The sequence below is a fragment of the Canis aureus genome, chromosome 23, assembly GCF_053574225.1.
Source record: "Canis aureus isolate CA01 chromosome 23, VMU_Caureus_v.1.0, whole genome shotgun sequence".
Classification (NCBI taxonomy): domain Eukaryota; kingdom Metazoa; phylum Chordata; class Mammalia; order Carnivora; family Canidae; genus Canis; species Canis aureus.
Window position 1 is genome coordinate 21567100 of NC_135633.1, and position 23019 is coordinate 21590118.

A 23019-nucleotide genomic window follows, 5' to 3' on the forward strand; every position below is an offset into this window, starting at 1 on the left:
AGAAAGATAGAGTGTGCATGCACAGAGGTAGAGGGAGAAGTAGACTCCCTGCTGAACAGAGAGCCTGATCCAGGGCTCCATCCCATGACCTGAGCTCAAGGCAGAGGCTTAACTGACTGAGCCACCCAGGCACCCCAAAGATCACTGTTAAAAACGGGTAAAAGCACATGGTCCAATTCTGTCTTGTTTATGGATATAGTAAAGTCCCTGCTATCTAATTCACTTTGTTAAAAGAAAGATAATTCCTTGAGTTTTTTCTTTTTAGATTTTTTATTTGAGAGGGAGAGAGAGAGAGAGAGAGAGAGAGAGAGACAGGCAGAGAGAGAGAATGAGCTGGGGGAGAGGCAGATGGGGAGAGAAAGGCAGACTCCCTGCTGAGCAGAGAACCCAATGTGGGGGGTGGGTGGGGAGGTGGGAGGGTGGTTGGGGGTTTGCTAGCTGGGGCTGGCAGAGTTGGGGGTTGGGGGGATGGTAGGGGTTGGGGTTGGGGGCTAGATCCCAGGACCCTGGGACCATGACCCGAGCCAAAGGCAGACACTTTGCTGATGGAGCCACCCAGGTGCTCCAGTTCCTTGAGTTTTAATGGCTTAAGTTTCTCAGTCTTGGGCTCTGTGATTTTGTGATTAGTAATATATTTTCCTATGTATTTGACCTTCAGCCTTAGTTCCTGGCTCTTAGCTCCTAAAACCCTTGGAATTTCCTGTGATAAGGGAGATAAAGGCCTCTTTTTTTATGTTAATTAGGCAATTTTGGGAAAGCTCTTCTGTAATTTAAGGGTGGGGGCTGTTTCCCTGGAGAAGGAACCTTGTGATTAGAGGGTTGGAACTTTCAGCCCTTGCTCCCCTACTTCTGGGGAGGGAAGAGTGCCTGGAGGCTGAGTCAACAAATGGCCAATGACTTAGTCAAACATGACAATATAATGAAATCCCCATAAAAAAGGACTGGATTCAGATCTCTTTCCAGTTGATGAACAGATAGAGATGTGGGGATGTTGTACCTGGAGAGGGCATGGAAGCTCTGTGCCCTTAATGATGTGAAATGTTGAGTTTCAGGAATGAAAGATCAAGAATAAATTATTGAGAGGTCTTTGGTGCAAAAAGGGTAGTTTTATTAAAGCACAAGGACAGGACCTGTGAGCAGAAAGAGCTGCATTGGAGTTGTGAGGAGTGGCTGATTATATACTTTTGAGTTGGAACGGGTTTGGGGATTGCATAAGGAATTTGGAAGTAAGGTTTCCAGGACCTTGAGGAGCTAGCTATTGTTAGGAAAAGATCATTTACTACTGTCTAATAAAATTTAGTCATGAACCCCTTCAGATGTATATCAGTGGGCCATATGCTTGGAGGATGATTGCTAACATACATCTTGGTGGGTAGAGATAAAGGAAGTTTCCAAAGGGATTTTTGTGTGTTAAATAAGACTTACAGGATTCTGGAAGTCTAGCTAATGTCAAGCTAAGGTTGCCTTTTACTTCTAGCCAAGTGTTAATATGGAGGCAGCTAAGTTCCTGGAGTAAGGTCACCCTGCCTGTCCCAAATACTTGCCAATGGGTTGTAAGTTATAAGGATGTTTAATTTTTTTATTCTTTTGCCTTTGTTCTCCATATCACTTAATGCATACCTTGCCCTCTGCATCTCATCCATCTGGCTGTTCCTGACATATCTTTTTTATAATAAACTGATAATCTAGTAAGTAAAATGTTTCTCTGAGTTCTGTGAGCTGCTCTAGCAAATTAATGGAACCAGAGAAAGAAGTGCTGGCACTGAAGCAGGGGATGGAGGGCAGTCTTGTAGGACTAAACCCTTAACCTGTGGAATCTGACGCTGTTTCCCAGTAGATCCTGTTAGAATTGAGTTGAATTCTCAGACATGCTGCTGGGTGAAAGTCTGCCATTATGCCATGTAATTAGGTCAGGGGAATTTCCTAAACTTAGTCATATGTCACTTTGGAGCCCAAAACCCACCCTTGCTGGTCTATATTCTGACATTAAAATAACTAAAAAATAATTTTACCAAATTATTTTTCTTTTCTCTCTCCAGAAACTTGTATCATTTCCCTTATAGGGCAAGTTCTACTTTAGAGAACTTTGCTGACCTTTATACTGCCACTAAATTGCAGCATTGGGAGGGTGGGTGGGATAGTCTTCTTAGTGCTTAATCAAATGAACTCAAGCACTGTCAAAGAGTTTATGAAGTGGCAAAATGATTCCTGTCAAATTCTTGACTTATATAGAATTAGTGGGGTTCTCTAGAGTGATTCTAGAGCATTTAAAATGTTCTGTATTTTCTATCAGACAGGAAAATTGCTGCCAACTTTTAAATGGAATTTTCTTTTATTAATTGAGAAGTGATAATATAATTTCATTTAATTTAGATATCATTCCTTTATTTTTGGTCATCTTAATTCCTGTTTTAAATGTTAGTAGCAAGGTTGAATAGAGAGAAAGTGTTAAGAACAGGGACTCTGGAACCTGACTGTTTAAATCTCACTCTGCAATTTCCTTCCCATTTGACCTTGGGCAAGTTTCTCAACTTTCTTGCCTCATCTGCAAAATATATAAATAGCAATTGTACTTGCTTCATAGCGTTGTTATGCAATTATGTGAGTTAATATTTGTGAAATGTTTACAGTACCTGGCATATAGTATATGCTGTATAAAACAAGTAAAGTAATTTGAATTGATGTTCCTAGCAATTGGGAGACATGGAATTTTAACTCAGGGCTGTTGCCCTCCAAAGCCTGTGCTCTTTCTGTAATACCAGTTATAAAAGCCAGCCATTTAAAGCTGGCTCACTTCCTGGACACATTGTCATCCAAACCAAGCACCCTCTGGAAGCCCACTCTCAGCTCCTGGGTCCGGAGGGCATAAACCATGGGGTTAAAGGCTGGGGGCATGATACTGTGCAGCACATTGAAGAGAGCAGGGATAAGGGGGACCTTTCTTCCTGCTAGCTGGGTGACAGACACCACAATAACAGCCGTGTAGAAAAAGAGAATGAGGATGAGATGGGAGCTGCAGGTACTCAGGGCCTTTGATGTTGCTTTAGCAGAGTTCAGCCTCAGCACTGAGCGAATAATCAAAGCATAGGAAGCAAAGACCAGACCCATGTCACCCCCAACCATAACCCATACCAAGGCCAACTGGTAAAATCTGTTAATAGTGATGTCATCACAGGCCAGACTAGTGACCCCCAAATTAGAGCATAGACAGTGGTCAATTTCGTTCCTGGAGCAATAGTGTCTCTGGGCAGCCAATACAGGCACTGGGAGGGTCAACAGGCCATTCCTGAGCACCATGGACAGTGTGACTTTGATCATAAAAGCCTCAGTGAGTATGGAGGGGTACCGAAGGGGGTAGGAAATGGCTACATATCTATCGATAGCCATGCAGAGGAAGATGCCTGACTCCATGCCCATAAAAGAGTGGATGGCATAGATCTGAGCAAAGCACTCAGGGAGGCTGATGGCCTTGGCATCAAACCAGAGAATGGCCAGGATCTTGGGTATGATAGTGGTAGCCAGGCCAATGTCCACTATAGCCAAGACACCAAGGAACCAATACATGGGCTGGTGCAGGGAAGGCTCATGTTGGATGGTGATTAAGATGAGGATGTTGGCACAAAGAGCTAAGATGTAGAGCAGAGCCAGGGGCAGAGAGAGCCAGTGCTGCCACTCATGAATGCCTGGGAGCCCCAGGAGGATGAATTCAGGTACTTGAAGCCTGGAGCTATTGGTTATACCCAGGGTGATATCCATATCATCATACTCAGGGGTGTCTTCTTCTCGGATCTACCTGTGAATTAAAGAGAAATAAGAATAGGCTGTGGTAAGCTCAGAAGAGGCTCAAAATTTGTGTAGAGGTAGAAAATTCATCAATAATAACTCAATAAGTCCTTTTAAACATAATGTATCCTCAACTCGTCTGGACTGTTGAAAAAAGTTTGGATAAGAGCAATAATAGAAGAGCCAAAATAGATTCTAAGATAAAGATTTTAGCAGAATAAAAGTGATGATTTACTGGCTTTGTTTTCTGTAAATTCTGGGTAGATTTGTGTGTGTGTGGGGGGGGGGCAGGGAGGGGGTTGGAGGGGATACAGACACAAAGCAGAAGATTTGTACATTATAAAGAACTCAAAGTTGAGAGAGCAGAGGTGTTTTCTCCATTGTTGGAATCTTCTGGAGGAGACCAAGCAGCCACAGGAAGAACCCTGATCACATTTTTCTTTTACACAGTGCCTGTAGTTGACGAATGATTTCTGGCAAAATTCATGTCATTTAATCTTCATCCACCAGGAGTTATTTACATATAAGGATACAGAGGTTGAAGGATTTGTCTACATAAGAATTATATATTGAAAACACTAATAAATGAGAAAGATTCAGCAAAATTTTAATTTCTGGCATCAAATCATATAATTTGTTTCCTCTTCTAGTTATGAAAGTAATGTTAAAGACATACATAAAACTATATTTTAAAATAATTAATTTTATTAATAGAAGATATAAGGAGAGAAATTACCATCAGACTTCCCACCTCTTCCAGAGTTTTTCTGTGGTGTAGATTTAAAGCAATAGGCATTGGGATCCCTGGGTGGCGCAGCGGTTTGGCGCCTGCCTTTGGCCCAGGGCACGATCCTGGAGACCCGGGATCAAATCCCACATCGGGCTCCCGGTGCATGGAGCCTGCTTCTCCCTCTGCCTCTGTCTCTGCCTCTCTCTCTCTCTCTGTGACTATCATAAATAAATAAAAATTAAAAAAAAAATTTAAAGCAATAGGCATTTATCACACACATTTATACAGTTTAAGTATTTTAACAATGTCTCATTTTTGGTCCTTTAAATACTTGGTTCTCCTCATTCTCACATTCTCAATTTTGTTCACTCACTCTTGAATTGTTACATACTATTTTCAATAGTTTGTATCAAAAAGTGTATAGGCATTGTAGTTTTGGAAACTTTCAGTACTTGAAGAATTCTTTTTTCTTTAACTTTTATTTGTGAATAATACCTTCCCTTGTCAAATATTTAGATATCAATATTTAATTTCTACCTTTGCTTCATTTGATGGCATTAAATGTAAGATAAAGGCTCCATTCCTCACCGCCTCTGTGAAGAATGAATGACCATGCCATTTATAATAAACATATAGTACTCATGAAATTGAAAAATAAAAATAAACAAAACAGTAGTACTTGTAGAAAACAAAAGATTTAGAAAAGTAACCATAAGTCAAAATTCCAGCAAATCAAGGTAACGGCTTTTAATGTTTTGGAATATTTAATTTTCAGCATTTTTCTTGCTGAAAGAAAATCTTACAAAGTTTTATGTAAGTGGAATTCTTCATCCTGTGCTTTTTCTTAGTGTAGTACAAATAAATTTCTTGATGCATTGGGAAACTTTATAAACATTTTTTTCAATGGCCACTAGATGATACCATATGGCTTTTATAACATTTTCCCCAGTTTTTGTTTGGTTTTACATCCTGCTTACATATTTAAAATACATATATATGGACATATGGATATTGTACCTTACACAATTTTAAATGTTTTTTTTTTTTTTTTTCTTAATAGAACTTAAATAGAACTCTTTAAGAATTTATGGGTAGTCTCCATGGGAATCTGTGAATTTCTGAAATTTATATGGAAAAACTTTGTCTATATTTACATTATCCTGGGGATAGGAACTGTTTAGCTTTCATCAAATTCTCAAAACATTCCATGATTCAACCAAAAAACAGTTACAGAAGACCATTATTTACTCAAAATTTTGACTAAAATTCACTTCCCAATGACTTTTAATTTTTAATGGTTGAGCTTTGGTTTTGTGACACAACTTATTTACATAGAATTGATTTTTCTGTTAAAGAGAGACATGTAAATAAAGTGATTTTGCAAAATTAAACAATGGTTCATGCATATCTTACCAAGTGATTATTATGCCTCTTCTGTAACATAATAAATTTTCATATGTATAAATTCTATGTGAGCACTCAATTGTTTCAAAATTTTTTTCTGGTTAATTTTGTGTTAATTCAATCAAACTGAATTAAAAATTTTAGTTTTATAATAAATGTAATACACAAGAGGACTATATTTCCATATTACTTATTCTCTTTAATTTTAAAGTCCTTTTCATATGTTTATTTTCCAGAGTAAACTTAGAATTCCTATACTGAGTTCTAAAATAGCAATTTTGGTTGGGATTCTGCCAAATTTGTACCTTGATTTTGGAAGAAAAAAGGTTGACATTCTTATACTATCAAGTCTTCTTATTCATCAAATGTGGATTCTCTTTTGCCTTTACTTAAATCTTTAAAATTTTTTATTAAAATTTTTGTACTTCTGCACTGTTCTTATGATTATTAGTATTTTGAGATATTTTAAATGAATGTTTTTAAAATTATGTATTCCAATATATATTTCTGACCTATGGAAATCTAGTTAATTTATCTTTTTTTTAGTGTTATTATGTTGGTTTTTATTATTTCTTTTTGCATTCATTCACTTTGCTAAACTTGTGCTACTTTCAAACATTTTGTGAGTTTTTTCTGTATTACCTCAACCAATTAATGGTTGCTGGTAATTCAAATATTTTGGGTTTATTATTTTTTAAAGTGCAATTTTATTTATTTTGTTATTTCTGTCTTGTGTATCGTCCATTTTACTAAACTATCATTAATTTTAAAATTTTTCCCATTGATGCTCTTTTTCTGATTTTCTAGCTATAACAAACATTTGCTTCCAGGGCATCTGGCTGACTTAGTTCATAGAGTATACAACTCTTGATCGCAGGGTTGTAAGTTAGAGTCCCATGTTGGATGTAGAGATTACTTAAAAATAAAATCTTAAAAAAAAAGAAGTGCAACAAATACCTTTTTAAAATTTGCCTGCAAACAACACTATTTTTCCTCCTTACAAATATTAATATATCTTAATCTTTGTTTCATATCTCAATAAAATGGTTGGAAATTCATGATCATTGTAAAACAAGCATGATGGCAAACATCTTCAGTTTTTTTGGTTGATTTAATGGGAACTCAGCTTCATTTTATGTTAAATATGAGGTCTTTTAAAAGTAGTCATGTGTCTCTTTTTATTGAGTGTAATAAAGCAGTATTTTGTTTAAAGTTGCTTTTTGTTCTAGGAATCTTGGGTATGGAATTTATTATTCTAGGCCTGTTGGTTTATCATTGATTTACTGATCTTGGAGCAGTAAATCTTGGAACTCTCATTTCTCTCCTGCTTCCTAATCACAGAATTTAGTCTCTACAAAAATCTAGAGCCTGAGAGAAGGGAGGTACTAGCAGTGAAGAATCAAATGAGGAAAGCCATAGAAGGCAAGGAAAAGGCATATACTAATCAAATTCAGAGATGAGGAACAGAGTTATTTACAGGAAGGTGGGGAACATCCATCCCCTCACCTCTCAGGGTACATGCAGGTCATTGACTGGTTTACATACTATGTCAGGAAGGTCTTGGAAGAGGCTCTCAGGTTGCAATGCCTTCTGTAGCTGCTTCTGCTCCCCTGGCTTTAGCTGCCTGGTTTAGCCTTTGTTGTTCAGAACAGATTCCTGTCCTTGCTTGCCACCCCTGGTGTTTGGGGGTTTTGTATAAATTAGATCTGTGAGGTGCCTGATCCTGGTGAGGTGCTGTCTAGGCCCTTCCTACTTTATAACAAACATCCTCCAGGGTCCGTTTTGTTTTGTTTTGTTTTTTTGAATTGCAGTGGGAATACAACCCAAGTGCTCTTAGGATTTAGTCACAAAATGTTTGTGTCCATTCAAATTTGGTCCCAGGGCAGCCCGCGAGATGGACAGATTTTCACTCCAGGTTCCTCAAGGATTAATTCACTCTTTTTTTTTTTTTAAATTTATTTTTTATTGGTGTTCAATTTACTAACATACAGAATAACCCCCAGTGCCCGTCACCCATTCACTCCCACCCCCCGCCCTCCTCCCCTTCTACCACCCCTAGTTCGTTTCCCAGAGTTAGCAGTCTTTACGTTCTGTCTCCCTTTCTGATATTTCCCACACATTTCTTCTCCCTTCCCTTATATTGGATTAATTCACTCTTGTCTGATGAATAGTGCTCCTCATTCTAGAAAAATTTTGAAGTCTCTCTATCTCAAAATATATTTTTGTTCTATATCCTTTCCAGAGACTGCACCTATATATTTCCTGCATCACACACATTATGAATAACCTCTTTATGTTGCTTCCTCATCCTCACCACAAGATTTCTTGTCTCACTACAGTTTAACTTTTGCTTCAGCATCACATAGAAATTGCTCTTGCTAATGACTTCAAATACCAAAAATATTGGATATTTTTTAGAATGTTATCTTATCTGAAACCTTTCTAGTATTTGTTGTTGACCAGTTCCTTTTTCAGGACCACTTGCCTCTCTTATCTTTCATGACATTGTAATTTTAGTATTAATTACACTGGAATAAAAAAATGATATAGAATTTCTATTTAGATCAAATGTTCCTTATCTCTGATCCTTTTATCTAAAATAGCAGTCCTGACTCCTCTATTTATCTCTATGGCACATATTGCAATAGGGGAGTCCCTACATATTGTAGGGGAGTCCCTACAGCCAATGTCATAAAGTCACTTATTTGTTTCTCTTTTCTTTTTCACATTAAAATGTAACTTCCCGGGCAGCCCCGGTGGCGCAGCGGTTTAGCGCCGCCTGCAGCCCAGGGCGTGATCCTGGAGACCGGGTATCGAGTCCCACGTCAGGCTCTTTGTATGATGCCTGCTTCTCCCTCTGCCTGTGTCTCTGCCTCTCTCCTCTCTCTCTCTCTCTCTCTCTCTCTCTCTCTGTGTCTATCATGAATAAATAAATAAAATCTTAAAAAAAAATGTAACTTCCCCAAAAGCATACTTTTTGTAATTTTTATTTACTGCTCTATCCCCAGGACCTAGACCATTTCCTGCACATGGTAATTATTTTATGACTATTTGTCAAGTGGATGAATGAATATTGAAAAGAGTGAATAGAGAAGCAGTCTAGAGGCATTTCAAGAGTGATGCTTGTGTTCATATGTAGTGAAATTTTACCCTTTTCTGTTTAATAATACATGTATTTTATCTACATATACTATTAATAAATAAAACTTTAATTTTTATTTTAATTTTCTAAAATTAGCTTATGAAACTCCCATTTACTTCTTTGTTGCTTAAAGACTGCTGTTAGAGTTTCTAAGGGTCAAAAATTATTTGAAACACAGTAATATTGTGATGGAATGGAATCAATATGTATTTAAGTTTTTATTTTAATTCCAGTTAGTGAACATACAGCGTTATCTTAATTTCAGGTGTACAATATAGTGTTTCAACGCTTCCCATACATTGCCCTGTGCTCATCAAGATAAGTGTACCCCTTAAGCCCCATCAGCTATTTAACCCATCCCTCTTCACCTCCTCTTGATAATTATCAGTTTATTCTCTATATCTAAAAGTCTGTTTCTTCATTTCTCTTATTTTTTCCCCTTTGCTTCTTTTGTTTCTTAAATTCCACACCTGAGGGAAATCAGATTTGTCTTTCTCTGACTTACTTTGCTTAGCATGGTAGTATGCTCTAGTTCCATCCATGTCGTTGCAAATGGCAAGATTTCATTCTCTTTCATGCCTGAATAATATTCCATTGTATATATATACCACATCTTCTTTATCCATTCATCAATTGATGGACACTTTTGGGTTGTTTTCATATCTTGGCTATAGTAAAAAATGCTAGTATAAATATAGGGCTTCATGTATCCTCTTGAATTAGTGTTCTTGTATTCTTTGTATACTAAATACCTGTAGTGCAATTACCAGACTATGTCGTAATTCTATTTTTAACTTTTTGAGGAACCTCCATACAATTTTCCAGAGTGGCTGCATCAGTTTGCATTCCCACCAAAAGTGCGCTACTGTTAATTTTCCTCCACATTCTCACCAACATTTGTTATTTCTTGTGTTATCATTTTCAGCCTTCTGCCAAGTGAGAGGTAATACCTCATTGTAGTTTTGATTTATATTTCCCTGATAATAAGTGATATTGAGCATCTTTTCATGTGTCTGTTGGCCACCTTATGTCTTCTTTGGAAAAAAGTCTGTTTATGTCTTCTGCCCTCTTCTTAATTGTGTTGTTTTTTGGGTGTTGAGCTTTATAAATTCTTTATATTTTGGGTACTAACCCTTTATTGAATATGCCATTTGCAAATATCTTATCTTCTGCAGGTTGCCTTTAAGTTTTGTTGATTGTTTCCTTTGCTGTGCAGAAGCTTTTGTTTGATGTAGTCCTGAGTTTATTTTTGCTTTTGTTTCCCTTGTTTCAGAGGAGTCCCTACAGCCAATGTCAAACAAGTTACAATCTGTGTGTTCTCTTCTAGGATTTTTATGGCTTCAGATTTCACATCTAGGTCTTTAATCCATTTTGAATTTATTTTTGTGTATAGAGTAAGAAAGTTGTCCATATTCATTCTTTTATATGTTACTGGCCAGTTTTGGAATGGAATCAAAATTTTATCCATGTATGAAATTCATTTTTTTTTTTGCTATGATCAAAGATATGTAGTGTTTTAACAACTTTAATAGAATATTACATTGCTTGGGTTTTGTAATATGTTACAAAGTGAGGTGTAACTTGCTAAAATTAAGATATACCCAGTCATAAATTATTATTGTCAAGCTATAACCAAAGAAAGTCAGTCAGAAAATTAGGGAAATTTGCTTCTGGGCTGTAGGAAAAAACATGGTCAGGGAAGTAAGCAGTTCTGGTGGAACAGGAATTATTTATATTATTAATTTTGGTAAAAATAAATTTGTATATTGATAAAAAATGTGGAGTCACAACCAAGGAGGACTTGGGAATAACAATGTGTTGTTCAGGACACTGTGGAAAATGCTATGGAGAGAAATGGTATAGATTTCCAAAGGAAAAACATTGATAAGCATTTCATAGACTTATTCTCTACCCTGAAATTTCAAGGTATCTCAGAAAATTTACAAATATCTAAAATTACCTTCCCTAATAGAATGTTAGTTGCTCTGGGAGTGACTGTTATCTAATAGTTTTCATCAATGAACTTGCCAAAATGAAAGGTAAATATGCTAAGTGAGTTTCTTTATAGCATAACAGGGACTAAGTGATAATGACAATAGAATAGGATGGAATTATGCATATTTTCAATCACAAGCAATGAATTGGCAATGTGGTCTGAATTGGACCTTTGATGACAGAATAGTAAGATAGATCTTAGTATGGTGTGCAAAAAAAAAAGATGGATCTCAGTATGGTGTGCAAGATTATGGAACACTCTGAACTTGGAAAAAGAGAATGTAAAGATGGGTATATTGCTGCTCATTTACAAAACCCTTTTGTGAGGGATCCCTGGGTGGCGCAGCGGTTTGGCGCCTGCCTTTGGCCCAGGGCGCGATCCTGGAGACCCGGGATCGAATCCCACGTCGGGCTCCCGGTGCATGGAGCCTGCTTCTCCCTCTGCCTGTGACTCTGCCTCTCTCTCTCTCTGTATGACTATCATAAATAAATAAAAAAAAATATATTAAAAAAAAACCCTTTTGTGAACTCAGAAGCAGCCTAGCATCAACAAATAGATTTTTTTTAAAAAAATTATCATTTTTAAGATTTATTTATTTATTCATGAGAGGCACAGAAAGAGAGAGGCAGAGACATAGGCAGAGGGAGAAGCAGGCTCCTTGCAGGGAGACCAATGTAGGACGATTGCAGATCCTGGGATCAGGCCCTGAGCCGAAGGCAGACACTCAACTGCTTAGCCACCCCAGCATCCCACAAATAGATGTTTTAATCCCCTTTTTGGAGGAGTCTTCTTAGGTTATCTGAGATTAGTAGTCATGAGATTATTTTAGTGATGCAATTATGGACAATAAATAAATAAATCAGCCTAATCCACTAATTCCTTCTGAAGCTCAGAATTATTCTGTTTGTCGACAGGGACACCCAGAGACGCAAGACCACAAAGGGCCACTACCAGATTGACATGTAGCTAGCAAGTGGAGGGTATTAATAGTTCCTGACAGTGATAGGTGTCTATTTCGGATTTCAAAGTGCATATTTGGTCATGGAAGCAAATGATTCAAATACCATCAAGGGTTGGAGCAGAAAGTATTTTAATTTGGATCCTCTGTTTTTATATCCTTATATCAAGGGACCCATCTTCCAACAGACAAATGAAAAGATGCACAGCATCACTCATCATCAGGGAAATACAAATCAAAACTATAATGAGATATCATTGTGCACCTGTCAGAATGGCTAAAATTAACAACATAGGAAACAATAGGTGTTGGTGAAGATATGGAGAAAGAGGAACCCTCTTGCACTTTTGGTGGGAATTAAAACTGGTGGAAAACTGCAGGAGTTCCTCAAAAGGTTAAAAATAGAACTACTCTCTGATCTAGCAATTGAATTACTAAGTATTTACCCAAACGATACAAAAACACTGATTTGAAGGGATACACGGATGCCAATATTTATAGCAGCATTATCAACAATAGCTAAATTATAGAGAGCCCAAATGTCCATTGACTGATGAATGAGTAAAGAAGACACGAAAAAAAGCCCAACAACAATAGAATATTACTCAGCCAATAAAAGAGAATTTAATCTTTCCATTTGCAAGGATGAGGATGGAGCTAGACAGTAGTGTACTATGTGAAATAAGTTAGAGAAGCGTGGATATCATATGATTTCACTCATATGTGGAATTTAAGAAACAAAACAAATGATCATAGGGGTAAAAAAAGAGGATAAACCAAGAAACAAACTCTTAACCATAGAGAACAAACTATGGTTACCAGTCAGAAGGGGACTGGGAGGATGGGTTAAATAGATGATAGGGATTAAGGAGTGCACTTGTTTTGATGAAAGTGTTGGATTATTGTATTGTATACCTGAAGCTAAAAACTAATATTACATAATTGGACTTTAAATAAAAACTAAAAAAATAAAAAATAATTGAGACCCATTTTATATCCTTACTCCATGGAACCAGAGGAGAATAAGAAGTTTATCTATTATTTGGAATTATTAAACCCAATAAGTAAGGTGAAATTAGGTTGCTTCTATGCAACAGGGACAGCTAGACTATGCTGGGAACTCAGGATATCCCCTGAGGTGCCTCTTAGGTGCTTCCATGCCCACTAGTGAGGGTTAATAGAAAAATATACCAACCAATAAAGAGCAAGACGTTTGAGAATTCAGATCCTTTAGGAATGAAGGTTTGGATACTCTGCCAAGTTTTGGCAGAGTTGGGATAAATATTATAGACATCAATTATCACCTTGTCAATAATTACAGAAATTAGAGCTGTAGTAGCTTTAAATATTTTGTATTTGCTTTTTATATGCAAACTTCTATTTTTATATATGAAGCCTTCTTTTTTGTTTCCATTTTTATTTTATATTACAAATTATTGGAAGTTAGCTTTATAGTTTAGTCTTTAGGCAACAGAATATTTGATTGGACTCTGACTGAATTTGAAGAATTAGGGTCATTTTTCCAGCAATGTATACAATGACTCTCAGGATTGTGCATCTTGTTATTTTGGGGAAAAGATGAGAACTTCTTTGTATGAATAGCTGTATCTTTTATGTTCATTATCAACTATCTATCATATCTATCTATCTATCTATCTATCTATCTATCTATCTATCTATCATTTATCTATGTACGTATACTTTTTAAAGCTATCTTAAAATACAAGTATTGAGTTGTTTTATTGTGTGGGAGTTCAAAGGTGTGTGAAATGGTGCCCATGGAAGCTGAGTGAGTAGTCAAAGGTGTGAAATAGGCTGTTAATCTACTTATTGTGCCTCAGCTACAAAACATGTTTTTTGGCTTGCTCTATGAAAATGGATTCGGGTCCTTTATGTTATATACCATTGTCCTCTGGAAAAGATGCTAAACTTTGGCAGTAGAGGGCACTGGAGAGCCATCATAAGAAGAGAAGTTGTCTTTAAGTGAGGTAAAATTCAAATAACAAAAAATTCAGCATTTTAATCATTTTTAAGTATTTAATTCAGTGGCTTCTAGTGCATTCACAATATTGTGAATATTCACAACTATCACTCTAATTACAGAAATTTTCACCATCTGCCAAAGAAACCCTTTTGTACACAGTCATTTCTCATTTCCCTTTTCCTCTAACCTATGATAATTATTTGCTTTCTCTCCTTACAGATTTGCCTATTTTAGATATTTCATATAAATGGAATCATATAATATGTGTCTTTTTCTGTCTGGCATTTTTTCCTTTAGCCTAACATTTTCAAGGTTCATCCATGTTATACCATGTGTCAGCACTTCTTTACTTTTTCTAGCTGGATAATTTTCCATTGTATGGGTACACCACATTTTTTTTTTAATGCATTCATCAGTTGATGCACATTTGGATTGTTTTCATTTTTCAGCTGTTATGAATAATGTTGCTATAAATGTTCATGGAAACATTTTTATGTGGACATACATGTTTTTAATTCTCTTGAGTGGTACCTAAGAGTGGAATGGCTGGGTCGTGTGGTGACTCTTGGTTAATCAAAGAGCTGCCAGACTGCTGAAACCACTGTACCAGTTTACATCTCCACCAGCAGCATGTGAGTGTTTGATTTTCTCCATAACTTCACCAACATTTACTATTTGTATTTTTACTTATAACCATCCTACTGGGTATGAAGAAATATATTATTGTGGCTTTGTTTTGCAGTAATGAAGACTTAGCTAATACTGTTTTGAAAAGACAGTTTCAAATTAAATTATCAACTGGGTATGAAAATAAATGTACTAAAAAAAAGAAAGAAAATAAATGTACTAGACAAGACAAATAGGCAATTAAAAATAAAATAATGCGATGGTATTAAAATCACATAAAGCAAAGCAAGTGAATAAATATAAAACATGTGATAAAGAAGAATAGTTTATAAAGATAAAACAGTGCACATCTTTTTTTTATATTCATGGCACATAGAGTGGAGAGAATAATGAACTGTTCTTATCTTTCTCTTGTTTCAGAATTTTTGCTGAGAGTACAGGTTGGATGTTAGATGTTTACATATTTTCAAAAGAACTGAGAGACACATCCTCAGAGAGTTGTTGTATGTGGTCTGCACCTGGGCTCCTATATGTAGACTCGTGCTGTGTGTTTTTGAATGAATGAATAAATAGATGAAAAAAATGTGTGAATGAAAGTTTGGAGCCAACTTTGAGGATGGCTCAAGATTACTATTTACCAGCTGATTAACTTGTAAAATGATTCAATATGAGTGCCTATTTCTTTGTGAAAAAGGGATAATAGTAATGCTTCCTAACTAAGAAGGCTGCTATGAAGACTGAATGAAATTAGTTGATCCATTTTGGGAAAGTGTTCTGCAAACTGTAAAGAACTCTTCAAGACTAGCTGTTGTTTTTACTCTACTCTTTTGGGTTACAAACAGTGGAGGTTGGCTTAAGTTGAAGCCCTTTTCAGTGACTCTTGCATACCTTCTTTTACTGGAGGATAGCTTCACATCTGAATCATTGGTCATTGTTGGTCAAGGGTGAGGTAATAGCTCCTTTTGGAGAAAGTTTATAGTCTCTGCTCATGGGTAAATTTCCAATCGTTACTCTTAGGATGGCTCATTCCACATTATGGACTGACTTCTTGCACATCTGCTATGCTGCCCCATGCTGCTCACTTCCCTGGTAGGATGAACTCATGGTATTGCTTCAGTCCTGAGTTGTCATCTAAGAAGTTATTCTTCAAGGTGGACTTGTGAAAACTTTCTGAAGTCATTCTTCATACTATGGTCCAGGATATTTGATACATAGGTCAGCAGACTATCTTATACCCCTGACCAACTACATCATCAATCAACTATTAAGTAACTACCATGTGCAGAATTCCTGTCCCAGGGCTAGAGAAGGTACAAAATGAATATGGATCTGAGTTCTTATACTTAAAAATACACATTTTTGTTAGATGTGCAAATGATAAAATTTAATTTAGATTTAATTTATTGGTTATTTGGAGCTAATTTTCTAGGGCATTTTTTAGGACTATTTTCTTCCTTTCCTAGAAAGAAAACTTTGCCACATAATTAGACAAGTTTTTCCACATCATATCTCAAAGCTTGTTTTCTTTATTATCTCTTTTGCTTGTTATGGCATGCTGTGACTTGGTTTAGCAAAATGTTATGATTATTAGCACTTTCAACTTGAAGAATTGAAACGGAGGGTGACTTTACAAGTTGCTCAAGATCATGTGGAAATTCTGGAACAGAGCAAGAGTAAGAGGGAGAATAGTGCAAAGGTTATGCAGTCAGACTTCCAAGGAGTAGAATCTCAGCTACCCTACTTGAAAACTATGCTAGTGGGGCAAGTTTTGTAACTCCCAGTGCCCTACATCCCTTAGCATAATATTATATGCATCTCACAGGGTTATTGTATTAAATCAGGTTGTGTGTGTGTGTGTGTGTGTGTGTGTGTGTGTTTGTGTGGATCTCAGTTATCTGGCCTATGAAAAGTACTTAGTACTTGTTAACCATTAATTATTATTATTATTATTATTAAGATTATCTGGTACAAAAATAAAACTTTATTCCTGTCTTTTAAAAATAAATTTATTTTCCTTATTATGGAAATGACATGAAAAATGCACAAATATGTATGTTACAGTCAATTCATGTAAACAGTTTTAAAGTCTTCATTTTCTATTACTATTAATGAATTTTTTGAATAAATTTTTGCATACATTTAGACTATTCCTTTTTGATATTTTTCTAAAAACAGGATTACTGGAGAAAAGAATATGAACATTTATGAACATTTCAGTAAATTTTGTCAAATTGCTTTTTGGTACATTTGGGTCACTTTATGTTCCTACCAGCTGTGTATAACAGTATTAATCTCAGAATGGCATCTGTGGTCAGCAACATTTCACTTTTCTATTCTTACTTATTTTAGTAACAGGAAATTACATTATAATTTTCATATGCCTATTTTGATCAGTGAGACTGACAGTTTTCATGATTTTAGTGGCCATTTTTTTTTTTCCTAGTGAGAGATAAAAGCAGATTATAACCCAGGTCTAGTGAAATCTAAAATCTCTGTTCTTTCCTCACCCCTTAATGGCCTTCTATAGCTGGAGTTACTTAGTGGGCATATTTTCACTCAGCCCAAGCAGTGTCTGGAAGCCCAATCTGAGCTCCTGCATCCTGAGTGCATAGACCATGGGATTGAGTGCAGGGGGGATAACATTGTGCAGCACATTAAGGAGCATGGGTTTTAGGGGAATCTTTTTCTCTGCAAGGTGTGTGACAGCACAATGATACCTGTGTAGAAGAAGAGGATGAGGATGAAGTGGGAGCTATGGATACCGAGAGCCTTTGACATTGCTTCTGGTGAGTTCAACCTCAGCACAGAGCGAAGTATTAACACGTAGGAAGAAAAAGCCAGAGGCTTATCACTCCCAATCAGGATTCATGCTAAGACCAGTTGGTAAAATTTGTTCACAGTGATGTCATCACTGGCCAGACTGGTGACTCTCAAATTAGAGCACAGGCAGTGGTCAATTTTATTCTTGGAGCAATAACATGACTGGGAAGCCAGTATAGGCACTGGGATAGTAAACAGGCCATTCCTGAGCACCATAAATTCTGTGGCTTTGATCACAAAAGCTTCAGTGACTATGGAAGGGTATTGAAGTGGGTGACAATTGGCTGCATATCTGTCCACTGCCAGGCAGAGAAAGGTACGGGATTCCATGCACAAGAAGCAGTGGATGGCATAAATCTGAGCAAAGCACTCAGGGAGGCTGATGGCCTTGGCATTAAACCAGAAGATAGTCAGGATTTTTGGCATGATCATGGTGGCCAGGCCCATGTCCACAACTGCCAGTATGCCCAGAAAGTGGTACATAGGCACATGCAGCATGGCTTCATGTTGGATGGTGATCACCATGAGGAGACTGGCACCAAGAGCTAAGATGCAGAGCAGAGTCAGGGGTAGAGAGAGCCATTGCTGCCACTCATGAATGCCTGGGATTCCCCAGGAGGATGAACTGGGAAATCTGGAGGCTGCAACTGTTGGTACACTAGTGGAAGGATCCATGATACAGATGCTCTGTTCTTAGTGTCTGTCCATAAAACTGAAATAGGAAGAAGGTTGCATTTGAAAGTTCAGCTCAGGATCCTCATAATGTAGACTCCTACCAATGATCCAGTTTATTTTATGTGTGAATAGCCCTCAACTTTTTTTTGCTCCTGCAAATATATTCCACAGAGGAGTAATAAAACAAGCCAAAATTTGTTCTAAACATAAAAACTGGAATAACCATTTATCATTACCACTTATGTGTCTAATAAACATGTTCAAATATACATATCAAGAATAATCTTTTTACTAACAGATAACAAATATTAATATTTGGTTTCCTTCCATTTTTCTATTTTATATTTAGGCAGTTTATATTATTATATGAGGATAATGTTGTATCTTGCCTTTGTATTTTAGTAGTGTGTTCTAGAACATAAAATAGGTACTCAGTAAAAATTTATAACATGGATGAATAAATAAACCATAACTTTCCAGTATCATTAAAAGCGATGTAGAATCTTAACTTTGATGATTGCTTTTTTTCTATATTTGGCTGTTCCATAATTTACTCATCACTATCTTATTTTCAGACTATTTCCTTTAAGTAGAATGCTAAAAACGATATAAAAGTGATACATACAAAAACCATAGCCGTCTTAAAATTTTATTTTCAGTAGTATTTTGTTTTTAAGTGTCATACATGTACATGATTAAAATTCAAATAAAATAAAAAAATGTAAACAATGGGCAGAAGATTTCTGTGCTTGGTTCTCCCCAATCTTTTCCTTTTTACCGGAGGCAGCCAGTAACTTCGTTTCTTAGGAGTCCTTCCAGAGATAGTTTTTGCATGAACAAGAATATACATATGTTTTCTCATAAAAGGCAAAAAGTAAAAGTAAATGTTAGCATACTAATTATATCCTTTATCCTTTGTTTCCTTTCCTTTTCTTTCTTAATTATCTTGGAGACTACTCCATGTCACAAACTAGATATGCCTCACTGTTACGTGCATGATTTCCTGACACATGGGTATCTGATAATTTAATGAAAACTTCTGACATTCAATTTGTTCCCAGTATTTTGTTACTGTGAAAAATTGATGAACTAAATGTACCTGTTCATCTATCTTTATGCATATGTATAAGTTTATTTATAGGATAATTTCTAAGAATGTATTGAGGGGTGAAATGGAAAAAGAAAGATTTTGATTGATATTGCCAAATTGTTTTTCAAGAAGTTATTTTGCCCCTGTGTGAGAATATGGGTATTTTAATGCTCTTGATGTGTACTGTAATTTGCTTCATAGATACACTGTATCTGTGTATAGAACCACAGTTTGCTCAGGACTGTGTTTATTTCCCCATATCCATCCATTTCATCACAACCCAAATTAAGAATTTTAACTTAAAAAATTATTAATAGAGTAAGTAAAAGTTGATATTTCAGTTTTGGTTCAGTTTTCACTTCACTATTGAGTGACCTTTGACATTTTCTTTTTTTTTTTTAACTTTGACATTTTCTAAGATTTATTTTCCACTTATGTGCTTCCTCACTGATTTTCTCTTTTGTTTTTATGTGCAACATATCTCATAGCACTTGAAAAACATTATTTCATTTAATACTCAGTGGGAGTCTCACAGTACAACCTTATTAATTTGTATGGATTTCATTATATCTTTTTTTTTTTTGGATTTCATAATATCTTAAGGATATACCTTAAGAGAGGATATATACCTCTCTTGAATTTTCTGGAAATATTTCCTCCAATTCATTTTCCATTATGCTCTATCTTTTCTAAAAAATGATTTATACACATGTATACAGAAACTTTTATATGGTCATAACAACTGTACTTTTTGTATTTTTTGCGACTTTTAGACTCTTAATAATGTAAAATCTAGTATTTTAATAAACATTCACTAGCATATTCTTTATGAAAATTTAATTTTTAAAAGAATTGGAAATTTCAGAGATACCTGGATAGTCAATTGAGTGTCTAATTCTTGGTTTTGGCTCAGGTTTGACCACAGGGTTGTGAGATTGAGCCCTGTGTCAGGCTCCATGCTCAGTGGGGAGTCTGCTTGAGTTTCTCTCTCCCTTTCTTTCTGCCCCTCTTCCCTGTTCTCTCTCTCTCTAAAATAATTAAAAAAAAGAATTGGAAATTTCACATGTAGTGAAAAAGTATCTAAATTAATTTCTCCCCACTTATAGTTAAACCATTGTTTCAGCACTATTCAGTAAATGAGGCTTCTTTCTTCCCATTGTTCTGAATGCCCTTTTTTGGTCATATATTAAATTCCAACATATATTCAAAGAACACTGTCTCCCAGGACAGTCTTTTCTGTTTTTAGTGTCACTACCAATTGAATAATGTATTTACCACATGGTAGGGGAGATTCTTAATATTTCTTCATTTTTTTTAAAAAAAGATTTTATTTATTTATTCATGAAAGACAGAGAGAGACAGAGACAGAGAGGCAGAGACATAGGCAGAGGGAGAAATAGGCTCCATGCAGGCAGCCCGATGTGGGACTTGATCCCGGGACTTCTGGATCACACCCTGGGCTGAAGGCAGACACTAAACCGCTGAGCCACTCCGGCATCCCCTTAGTATTACTTCAAAAAATGCTTTAAAGTAATATGAATTTAAATGATTTTTTTTGGAATATTATATTTAAAAGTACAAATTAATTATAGAGGAATTCACATCTTTACTCATTGACTCTTTCCAGTCAGAAATCTGTTTTTCCTTTTTGTCATAGATAGTTTTGGAATTTTTTCTATTATTATTACTTTTGTCTCCCTTTGTTATTTCCTAATTGGCTACAGTTACCTAAGAAACCTTCTGATAACTATTAGTTTTTAAGATACTTTTCAAAATATAGTTCTTTTACACTATTGCTTTCCAAAGCTAATGGTTTTTTAGTAAATTTTCCATTTCACATTTTTTTGAATAGAAGAATATATATCCTTACCATTAGGTAAGTTTGACTATTGTAAGTTTTTTTTAAGGATTTTATTTATTTATTCATGAGAAACAGAGAGAGAGAGAGAGAGAGAGAGAGAGAGAGGGAGGGAGAGAGAGAAAGAGAGAGAGAGAGAGAGAGAGGCAGAGACACAGGCAGAGGGAGAAGCAGGCTCCATGCAGGGAACCCGATGTGGGACTCCATCCTGGATCTCCAAGATCCGGCCCTGGCCCTGGGCCGAAGGCGGTGCTAAACCCCTGAGCCGGGATCCCTGGGTGGCGCAGCGGTTTGGCGCCTGCCTTTGGCCCACGGCGCGATCCTGGAGACCCGGGATCGAATCCCACATCGGGCTCCCGGCGCATGGAGCCTGCTTCTCTCTCTGCCTGTGTCTCTGCCTCTCTATCTCTCTCTCTGTAACTATCATAAATAAATAAAAATTAAAAAAAAATAAAGTTTAAACCCCTGAGCCACGCAGGCTGCCCCTATTGTAACTTTTTATTTTGCATCATATTAAAATATTTATAGGTTTCTAAACAATTTATAGGTTTCTATTTATAGGTTTCTAAACAAGGAAACAGCAATAGTCAACATCTGTGTCTAAGTCTGGACTTGAAGTAGAATGTCTAGAACTTTCCCTTCAGTGTCACTGGCTAATGGTTTTCTGATGAATGGTCTCTATTAGTTTTGGTGATTTGATGTTTATTTCTAGTTCTTGATTTAAAAAAAAATCAGAAATGGGCAAATTCAATCCTATCTCTTTTCAGGATCTTGGATCCATAATTTAAATGCAAGGATCTCCTGCTGGCACCATTCTTTCAGCTTTGATAGCATATCTTGGTCAGGCTCTGAGAGGTAGCCTTTGGTTACTCTTTTGTTAGGCAGGGGTTTCTACTCACTCTGATATATCCAGAGGCTTGCTCAGTGTCATGTTTGTCCCTTGTTTTCCATATCTCAGACTTTTGTCTCTGTAGGAAAGATCTTAAAGAAAAAGAAGGCCAAATTCAGGAGGATCGAAAGAAAAAAGCAAAGTGAGAAAGCCAAGAATGGGGAAAAAGAGAGGCTGGGCAACCAGAACCCAGAGCTAGAAACACAGAGCAAGAAAGTGGCCCCCTTCCCTCTTCTTCTTTCCCTTGGCCCCTGGTTATTTCCTGCTATGAGGTCCTGTAGAGATCCTCCCCTAATAGAACTGCCTTCCATAGCTGCTTCTATTCTCTTGGCTACATCTGTCTTTTATACTTTTGTTGCTGAGAGTACAACTTCTCCTCTCCCTTGGGGCCTAGGCTATTTCACAGATTGGAGCCCAGACTTGCCATAGACCTTCTCGGCTACTTTCTAGGTCCTCCATGAGGCTCTCTGTAATCTTTGTTCCTGTGTACATCAAGGCATGGTGTCTTTTTGCCATAGCCCCAAATGGCCCCCAAAGCTCTTAGAGGTATGTCAAGCTTGGCTCAAGGAATAGAAGTACTCAGCCCCCAGTCCCGTGGAAAGGCCTATTACGTGGTCACTCTGCCTTTAAATTTTCTTTTTTTTTAATTTTAAAGTTAGCTATTTATTTTTTTTTTAATTTTAAGTTTTATTTTAATTCCAGATAGTTAACATATAGTATTTTATTAATTTAAGGTGTACAATATAGTAATTCAACACTTTCATATATCACCTGGCACTCATGACAACTGCACTCCTTACTCCCCATCACCTATTTAACCCATCCCCCTACTCACCTCCTGTCCAATTACCATCTGTTCGTTCTCCATAATCAAGAGTCTGTTTCTTGATCTCTCTCTTTTTTTCCCTTTTGTTTCTTAAATTCTGCATCTAAGTGAAATCATGTGGTATTTGTCTTTCTCTGACTTATTTTGCTTAGCATAATACTCTAGCTCCATCCATGTCACTGCAAATGGCAAGATTTCATTCTGTTTTTATGGCTGAATAATTTTCCATTGTATATT

The 23019-nt window shown here is 36.4% G+C and overlaps 1 protein-coding gene, 1 long non-coding RNA gene and 1 pseudogene across 28 annotated transcripts in view; 1 reads left to right on the top strand and 2 right to left on the bottom strand.

Moving 5' to 3' along the window:
• Positions 1-23019, top strand: part of LOC144294777 (uncharacterized) — a 109154-nt gene that overhangs the window by 83567 nt on the left and 2568 nt on the right. For 14 of the 27 annotated variants that reach the window (XR_013362150.1, XR_013362147.1, XR_013362148.1 and 11 more), the window contains one exon: positions 17320-17410. The exons of 9 other annotated variants lie outside the window; for them this stretch is intronic. This is a non-coding gene — a long non-coding RNA (uncharacterized LOC144294777). Of the gene's footprint in view, positions 1-15557; positions 15935-16799; positions 16935-17319; positions 17411-23019 lie in introns of those variants that run through there. 4 more of the 27 variants (XR_013362138.1, XR_013362140.1, XR_013362146.1 and 1 more) reach the window with 3 other exon arrangements.
• Positions 2791-3756, bottom strand: LOC144295311 (olfactory receptor 56B34-like). The gene has a single exon (XM_077867696.1). The coding sequence runs from the start codon at positions 3754-3756 to the stop codon at positions 2791-2793; it is 966 nt and encodes a 321-aa protein (XP_077723822.1).
• LOC144295534 (olfactory receptor 56B4-like) lies at positions 17158-22809 on the bottom strand (annotated as a pseudogene).

What these genes read in the sequence shown, in the direction of transcription:
- LOC144295311 (XM_077867696.1), bottom strand. Translation starts at nt 3,756, where the DNA reads ATGGATATCACCCTGGGTATAACCAATAGCTCCAGGCTTCAAGTACCT.